The sequence below is a fragment of the Oncorhynchus keta genome, chromosome 26 (genome assembly GCF_023373465.1).
Source record: "Oncorhynchus keta strain PuntledgeMale-10-30-2019 chromosome 26, Oket_V2, whole genome shotgun sequence".
Lineage (NCBI taxonomy): Eukaryota > Metazoa > Chordata > Actinopteri > Salmoniformes > Salmonidae > Oncorhynchus > Oncorhynchus keta.
Genome location: NC_068446.1, coordinates 18,071,524 through 18,080,442, shown reverse-complemented (window position 1 = coordinate 18,080,442; position 8,919 = coordinate 18,071,524). Strand labels below are relative to the sequence as shown.

At 48.0% G+C, this 8,919-nt stretch overlaps 1 protein-coding gene across 5 annotated transcripts in view; it reads right to left on the bottom strand.

The window, feature by feature from the left end:
- Nucleotides 1–8,919, bottom strand: part of LOC118359017 (nucleoprotein TPR-like) — a 37,906-nt gene that overhangs the window by 482 nt on the left and 28,505 nt on the right. Inside the window, exons 32-48 of one of the 5 annotated variants that reach the window (XM_035737150.2) lie at nt 7,971–8,169; nt 5,756–5,952; nt 5,562–5,632; nt 5,277–5,476; nt 4,543–4,818; nt 4,119–4,363; nt 3,803–4,009; nt 3,253–3,381; nt 2,580–2,673; nt 2,146–2,291; nt 1,957–2,022; nt 1,426–1,517; nt 1,226–1,329; nt 950–1,048; nt 659–812; nt 439–557; nt 69–152 (exon numbers count right to left, since the gene is read on the bottom strand). In XM_035737150.2, coding sequence (XP_035593043.1) covers nt 69–152; nt 439–557; nt 659–812; nt 950–1,048; nt 1,226–1,329; nt 1,426–1,517; nt 1,957–2,022; nt 2,146–2,291; nt 2,580–2,673; nt 3,253–3,381; nt 3,803–4,009; nt 4,119–4,363; nt 4,543–4,818; nt 5,277–5,476; nt 5,562–5,632; nt 5,756–5,952; nt 7,971–8,169 — 2,482 coding nt within the window. The remainder of the gene's footprint in view (nt 1–68; nt 153–438; nt 558–658; nt 813–949; nt 1,049–1,225; nt 1,330–1,425; nt 1,518–1,956; nt 2,023–2,145; nt 2,292–2,579; nt 2,674–3,252; nt 3,382–3,802; nt 4,010–4,118; nt 4,364–4,542; nt 4,819–5,276; nt 5,477–5,561; nt 5,633–5,755; nt 5,953–7,970; nt 8,170–8,919) is intronic. The other 4 variants (XM_035737152.2, XM_035737153.2, XM_035737154.2 and 1 more) reach the window with 4 other exon arrangements.

Sequence of the window (8,919 nt, the reverse complement as noted above, 5' to 3'; positions counted from 1 at the left end):
TGGATGTGGACATGTTTAATATACGTGGTATTAAGAGCTGTGTACAGTATAAATGTGTGTTATCTAACCTCTCCTCATATGGTTCTCTGTCCAGCGTTGGAGCTGACGGCTGGGTCCTGGTCTAGAGGGTTTGGGCTGAGTGCTACTAGTGTCTAAGGTAGAGAGGGTGAGAGAAAGGCGCAGTTACCTGGCTCATTCCAACACTGGGTGCTCCTACAGACCAAATGTGAAAGCAATCTGTCCTACTAGTCAGAGACAATGGACCATTTCATTAAACATTCATTCCAAGAGGGTCGGAACCAAGCTCCTATAAAACCGGTATAAAGCTTGTCATTTTGACTGAAATCTAACTAGAACGCTGATCCAATAAAATACACCTATTTATAGTTTGATATAAGGTTGGAGCATGGGTAGGGGTTACAATGTAGGGGTCAGTACCTGCAGAGCTGGAGGAGGGTTCCTGGCTGGTAGAAGGCAGACTTGCGTCGTCTGAGGGCTGGGCAGGTTCCTCCATCTCCCCTGCCTGAGACGCCACCGGCTCCAGAGACACCTCCACACTGGACATACACAAATCACAGTCATTTACTATGGAGGATCACACCATTAACTACTGCTGTGGATCAAGTTCAATTTCATAGAGTAAGCAAGATGGTCTCACCGGTCTCCCTCAGACTCCATTAAGACATCTCTTTCGTCCCCAGGAGAGGGTCCTCCAGCTACCGCCTGGCCCGGGGTAGAGCTGGTTACCATAGGAACAGACAGGGAGGAGTGTTCGGTGCAGTCAGAGGGCGGGACCTCTGTGAATGTGGACACTGGGGGGAGAAAGTGAATTCTGGAGTGTTCAAATATTACTGCCAATAATGAAACTTAATAGCCTGATACACATGTCACAATTCTCAAATTGTCTCGAGTCGAGATAGTAGAGAGAGAATGTGTGTGTGAACCATACCTGGGGCAGCCACCTGCAGGGGTGTCGTGGGAACACTGCGGCCCCCAGACTCATCCTCATGACCTGGCAGGAACAGAGGACTATCATACATCCCCAGACCTACAACACACACAGATACACATTAGAACCAAACCGACAATAAACATAAACCACACAATTTGAGAGATGGAGATACGGACGTGGCAAAGGTACTCGTCAAATTAAAGGGCTCGGAAAGAAAGGGTAGATTAGGGTATGGGGAAAAATAAACGCGATGAGGTGTGTACAGTCCACTACCTCCTTGTGATGCCAGCTGTCCCAGGTCAGAGTGGGAGGTCTGGGATATCAGGTCCTCTGGGGTGCCGAACCGGAATCGGGGAACACCAGACACCTGGGGAGAACTGGACCACAGAGAGAGGTCAGAAGTACTATGGGAACTTCACTAGTGTTGTTTAGCTGCTGATTTTGGTGTGTTTAAGTATGTGCGTGTTACTCACTGGATAGCTTCTGCAAAGCCGTCAGAGCGGTGTGGCACCACCAGAGTAGGAGTACTGGGTACCATCCTGTCATCATCGTCAAAGTAGTGCTGCTGTAGGAGGGGCGAGAATATTATACAGACACTGACAACAAAACACATAAAATACAGTTTAAAGGGATAGTGCGAGATTTTGGCAATTACACCCCTTTCCTAACTACCCAGAGTCAGATGAACTCATGGATACCGTTTCTTTGTCTCTTCGTGCAGTTTAAAAGAAGTTGCTAACTAGCACTAGCAAAAGTGTACACTAGCGTTAGCGCAATGACCAGGAGTCTATGGGAACAGCTAGCATGCCATCTGTTCCCATAGACTTCATCATTGCGCCAACACTAGTTAGCAAAGGCTCGCAAAACGACCTACAACTTCCTTCAAACTGCACGCAGAGACATACAAATAGTATTCATGAGTTCATCTGACTGGTTAGGAAAAAAAGGGCTTGATTGCCAAAATCTCACATTATACCCCTTTAAGATGCAAGGGTGTGACTTACTCCGCTGCTGGCCATCCCAGGGGTGAGCTGAGGGACTCTGCCTACAGACTGGCGACGCATGGAGCGCTGTAAGACGCACGCATTACTGGTTACCACAACCTGATACTGCACAAATGTAACCATACCACAAACTGCAATACAATTGTTTTACACAGAGAGACACAGTTTAGATGGTTATATTGCACACACCTGTACCTGAGCAGGGGGGCCCAGTTCCTGGGTGATGTTGAGACGGGGGGGCAGCGGGTGGGGTGCCCTCCGTGGTGACCGGGGCATTCTGGGAGCAGAACTGGTTGGGTCACTGGAGAAGGCTTCCATACTGCTGCTGCCCTCAACTGACAGAACAGGAGAAATTGGTTTAGCTTGACAGAGAGTTCTCCTTTACATCAAAATCACAATAAAACAACAGACAACGCAATAATATTGTGAAATAGGCTCATGTCTGTATGAGTTTCCGATACAGTGAATCAAATTACTTGGTTAGTCTACCAACAGAGTGACTGAAATGTATCACTCAATCCGGACAGACACTAACATATAACATCTCTCGCAGTCACTCCTGCGAAAGTTTCATTAGGTGACTGTCGAGACAACGGTGTGTGACAGAGGATCCATCGTCTTACAGCCGTGTGTCTGGGAGTCGTCCGGGCGCTGAGTGGAGTCTGATGCTCCTAGACTCTCCTCTGTCTCCGTGCCTGGGTCTGTCACGTCAGCACCCTTTGAGGGAGGAGGAACGCACACACAGTGGGAGAGAGACAGAAGAGGAAGGGGGGGGGGGTTGTTACAGGGTGGTTCCCACGACTACCTACTGCCCGGCAGTGTTGGTGCGGTTAGCAATGCATTCTAGTCCTGATTTATTTCCCTTGTACAGGTGTTCGTTCCCTTAAGAGGTCTTGTAACTTTACAGCTAGCTAGGCAGTGCCGCCAGCCCCACTTTCTTCTGCACTCCCACCCTGACAACAAAGCACTTACCCCTCTCCCCTGCCAACCCTCCAGTTCCCCCAACACCTCCCTCCACACACACACACACACACACACACACACACACACACACACACACACACACACACACACACACACACACACACACACACACACGAGGTAGCAGAGTGAAGCAAGAGCACTGCTGAGACACTTTGTTCACACAGAAAAACGTGCATGTGGTTACAACATTGGCTGGCTGTAACATCAACGGGAGGCGTGAGAGTGGAAAGAATTCGAGAGTGGGCAGGATTACAAAACATACCGGAAATGATCTAGTTCGGGTTAGTAACAGTGTGCGCGTGTTGATCTTACCTCTGTGTAGTCGTCTTCGTATGCCTCGTTGCCGTCTCCGCTACCTTCGTTGCTCTCCTCTCCCTCTTCTCCCATCCCACCATCCTCTTCATCCTCATCATCCTCCTCCTCCTCCTCATCATCATAGTCCTACAGAGAGGCAGGTATAAAAAGGTTGGTAACACATTACGCAATTACAAAGATCATTTTACATTTTTACATAGTCAATAAATGTTTTATTTCTTTTTGTTATTTTTTTTCCACAGACCTTTTCATCCATTCTAATAGAGTTTGGCTCAGTTGGTAGAGCATGGTGCTTGAAACGCCAGGGTTGTGGGTTCAATTCCCACGGGAGACCATTATGGAAAAGTATGAAATGTATGCACTCACTACTGTAAGTCACGCTGGATAAGAGCATCTGCTAAATTACTAAAATGTAAGTTTGACAGATTTCTAAGGGCCAAATATTTCACTTTTAGACAAGATTTTCCATCTGCTAGGACTTGAGGGAGTTCAATTAGTGTCTAGCCCCTAAAATATTTCCATCAACAATATTTCCCTCAGTCCGTACCGGTTCCTCTTCCTCGTCATCCTCCTGCTCATCCTCGCTCTCCGAGTCAGTCACTATGACGATGACGTCGTGCTGAGGGGATTCTTCGGGGGAGTCGTATGAGAGTGTGACCTCTGTGGGCTGGGACAGGAGTAGCTCTACGGGGACAGACTGAGACGCTGTCCCCTCATCAGCCTCGTCTAGTACTGGGTACTCCTCCACCACCTGCTGATATAGACACACACATGGCTACAGGCACAAAAGACACACGCACAAAAGACCATCCCAGCTTCTAGACATAGGGTGGGTACCCGCATGCACACACGTACACACTCACCTGGCTGCTCTCTGGGGCCTCGTGGCTCTCTCCAGGCACCAATCCCTCTGTACTGCTCTCAGCCAGCACCTCCTCCTGGGCCTCTGGCTCCTCTGGGTCCACCCTCTGTATGATGCGTAGCTTCTTGGGGATGGGGGGTTCAGATGGGTCCTCCTGGGGGGTGTCCGTGTCAGTCACCGTAGAGGTGTCCTGCTCCTCCTCACGCGGTCTCTTGGACATGGAGGATGTCCCTGGGGTGGCTGAAACTGGAAGGTTGGAAAAGTCACATTTCCAACTTCACTTGGTGGATATGCGTATTTCATTCAATATTTGAGGGCCAGTGGTAATACAGTGAGTACATTGCCAACCCTTGAGCTTAGTTAGACAAAGCTACTATTCCCCAAATCTATAGAAACCCCAGGTTAGATTAAATTCCGTCTCCCACCTGTCCCAAACACAGCTGTGGACGTCGAAGGCCTCTCCACTTGCGAGCTGGGTGCAGCTTCAATGACGACTGGGGCCAGGGGCTGCTCCTGATTGGCTGGTTCAGTGTGGGGCAGGCTCTGTTGCTGTGTTGGTTGGACGAAGGCTGTGGTCTGGGTCTGCTGGACCGCCAGCACTGGGTTGGCGGTCTGAACGCTGGGGCTGGTTGACCGTACTGAACCGCTGGCACTGCCATACACGGTCACATGCTCCAGCGGGCCCTCAGAAGACTGCATGGCTGGAAGGGTCAGAGGGTCACTAGGGGGTCAGATAGGGAAATACCATGGCTACTGTCTGATTCGCTATCCTTCTGTCTGAAATGTGCATTAGTATCCCCCCGTGTGGATCTCAAGTAATAAAGTTCACTTCAACTACCAAAACACAACGCCATCTAGCACTTTTAAAATGACCAATACTCAAATAACTATGCAATAACATCAGTATCACTTTTACACCTAGTACCTACATGTACATATTACCTCGTACCCCTGCACATTGACTCGGTACCGGTACTCCTTGTATATAGTCTCATTATTGTCATTTTCTTTCTGTTATTCTTTCCTTTTTTGCCAAATCTTACTTTTAAACTCTGCATTGTTTGGAAAGGGCTCGTAAGGAAGAATTTCAAGGTCACGTCTACACCTGTTGTAATGTTATTTGATTTAACAATTATATTAGCTCCACAGAACTCCTCACCTTCCTGGTTCTCCACCTGTGTTGTGGGCATGACAGTAGCAGTAGGAGTGGGGGTGGGCACAGTGGCGGGGGTGATCATGGGCCGGATGCTGGCCCGGGGAGTGGACTTGTTCCCGGGGTTGACAGGGGGCTTGCTCTGGCCCTGGGCCCCAAGAGGAGTGGGCTTGATGTTGGCAGTGGGGGGCTCTGAGGTACTGGCGCTATAGGGATGGGGAAATACAACAGGTGAACAACGTAACACCAAACATCATTGAACGTGGTGTGCAGGAGTAGCATGTACTTTACCTGCCCCTGTCTGCAGCTGGGGTGGTTTTCAGTGGTCCTCTCTGCTCGGTGGTCCTCTGCTGTTCCTGGGCCTACAGGTAGAATAGAATGTATTATTCGCACCACGGCCATAATGAATAGCAATCCAGGCTTGTGGGGTATGAAGCAGAAGTGCTCCATTGAAATCTATGCCTCCATTAAGCCCTCCATCTCACCTTGCTGAGGCCCTGTTCAGGAGGCTCGTCCCTCTGCTCCCCGTGTCTCTCCTGCTGCTCCCTCAGGTCCCGCAGCTCCCTCTCCTGTCGGCTCAGACGGCCCTCGTACTGTGACTTCAGAGCACTGACCCTGACCTCCAGCTCCTCCCTCTGTTGCTTCAGTTCCTCGTTCTCCTTCTGCAGCTGGTCCTTGGAGCCTGGGGAAGAGGTTGGGATGAGGTGAAAGGTAATTTAGTCCACCAGCAACTGTGGCAGGTAGATGAATAACTTGGCCATAATAATAAAACATGCGTTGTAATGTTTCTGAACAAAACAATTAAGAAGTAATGTGGTACATTCATTATATGTTCTGTGACCAGGGGCTTGTAACCAAAATATCAGATGAGACAATGTTCTGCTGCCCCTTTAAGGACGCCAACAGGACCACTCGCATTGTGTCACATGTCTGTGTTTGAGATGTGACTAGCCTCTCTTTGCCATCAGTTGAAGCAGCACGTTCAAACTAACATTGAAAAACAACCGCTCGTGAACAAAACAATGCATGTATACTGAACAAAAATGTAAACGCAATATGTAAATTCTTTGTGGTGGGGAAAATAAAAGTCCACTCTAAAATGTGCAGTTGTGTCACACAACAGAATGCCACAGATGTCTCAAGTTGAGGTAGCAATAGGCATGCTGACTACAGGAATGTCCACCAGAGTTGTTGCCAGAGAATTTAATGTTGATTTCTCTACCACAATGTAATTTTAGAGAATTTGTCAGTATGTCCAACCGGCCTCACTACCGCAGACCATGTAACCACGCCAGCCCAGGACCTCCACATCCAGCTTCTTCACCTGCGGGATCGTCTGAGACCAGCCACCCAAACAGCTGATGAAACTGTGGGGTTTGCAAACCGAAGAATTTGAGCAAACGGTCTGAAACCGTCTCAGGAAAGTTAATCTACGTGTTCACCAAGGTCTTGACTTGACAGCAGTTCGGCGTTGTATCCAACTTCGATGGCCACTGGCACGCTAGAGAAGTGTGCTCTTCTAGGATGAATCCCAGTTTCAATTGTACTGGGCAGATGGCAGACAGCATAATTGCAATTTATCGATGTCAATTTGAATAAACAGAGGTAGCGTGACGAGATCCTGAAGCCCATTGTCGTGCCCATTCATCCGCCGCCATCACCTTATGCGTTTCAGCATGATAATGCAAGGATCTGTACACAATTCCTGCAAGCTGAAAATGTCCCAGTTCTTCCATGGCCTGCAAACTCACCAGACATGTCACCCGTTGAGCATGTTAGGGATGCTCTGGACTGACATGTATGACAGAGCACTCCAATATCCAGCAACGCCGCAAAGCCATTGAGGAATGGGACAGCATTCACAGGTCACAATAAACAGCCTGATCAACTCTATGCAAAGGAGATGTGACACGCTGCATGAGGCAAATGGTCACACCAGATACTGACTGGTTTTCTGATCCACACCCCTACTTTTTTTTTTTATCTGTGACTAACAGATGGAGATCTGTATTCCCAGTCATGTGAAATCCATAAGGGCCTAATTCATTTATTTAAAATGAGAGATTTCCTTATATGAACTGAACTCAGTAAAATCTTTGACACATGGGTTTATATATTTTTGTTCAGTATAAACAGCTAAGAAACACAAGGTCCCACTTTGTAGTCTTTCGAGTAAATTAGACCAACTTTTATGCCTGCGAATTGAGCCTCCAAAAATGTAGCAGCACTTCACTCAGCGTGCAACAGCTCCTCTGCCAGGCAGTGTTGCCGTGGGAGGTGGGATATAGGATTCATATTTCTTTGTGCGATTAGCAGATATGAAACAAAACAGCAGAAATACTTTGAAAACAGCTACTGCAGCATTTTCCTGCTATTCTGCTATAACCGCAACTTGTGCTCAAACTTGACTTTTGACTATTTTTAATAAGCAAATGTAATGCTTGCACTGCAGAGCCCTGCAAATTGACCCCCGCCAACGTGGCTGGTGATATAGACATTGTTGCCTGCCAATACCCAAATCGATGCTCATTTGGTGGGTGTTAATCTTTCTCCCAGACACCCAACAAACGTTTGAGACGACAAGTAAAAACACATGAGCGATCAGCATTCACATATACATACCTCTATGCAAAGCTCACCAAGACTCAACCAGACACACAAGCTTGCACCGCAGTCAGGTTACCTGGCCTGGCCTCTTACCAATGAGCTGGTTGATCTTCTGCTTGGCCCCTACCAAGGCTTTCCTGGTCTTCTCCTCCTTCTCAGACATCTGCTGTCTGAGGGTGTCCTCCTGGGAGGCCTTCTCCTGCAGCTCCTGTCTCAACCTGGTCAGCTCCGTCTGCAGCCCGGAGGCCTGCTCCTGGGTCCCACGCACCTCAGCCTCACGCTCAGCCACAACCTGAGTGGGGGACAACATGGTTTAGCATACCTGTAGACTTCCAGTCAATGCAATACTGTTAGTTAGTTTCGAGAGCCAATGCCATCTCTAACTTCCTTCAACTTTCAAAGTTTGTCACGTGCACAGGATACAGCAGGTGTAAAACCGTACAGTGAAATGCTTACTAACAAGCTCTTTCCCAACAATGCAGTATTCAATAGCATACTGCACGCAGAGACATACAAATGCTATCTACGAGTTCATCAGACTCTGGGTAAGTAGAAAAATGATTTATCCCATGAAACCACCGCCAAAAAGAGTTAGGCAATTTTGGTGAAAGTGAGCCTGGATGTTGCCTGGAAAATAATATAGAGCGGTGGTCACCAACCGGTCGATCTCCAAGGCATTCCTAGTCGACCAAACATTTCTGTAAAAAACCCAACAATAAAGCCTTGTGTTCCTATTTATTTTTTCGCTCCGCGTTGTTGGTACTCTCGATTCAGCAGCCCTAACACAGGGAAGGCAAAGTGCTCCTATTTGGAACCATTTAATGTTTCTAAAGGTGGAACTCCGCCTACCCGGCAGGCCCTAAGAGCAAATCAAGTGCACCTCTAGGCCTAAGGCAGACCAATCAGATAGCTTAGATCACCGTGTCTGCAGTTTCCTCGAGTCATGGACTGTAAAAAGAAGCCTTGAAGTCAATAGAGACTCAACGAATACAAGCAAAGCGCTGCTGTTTTTGAGTAAGTTTGTGTTTAAGTAGTTATTCAG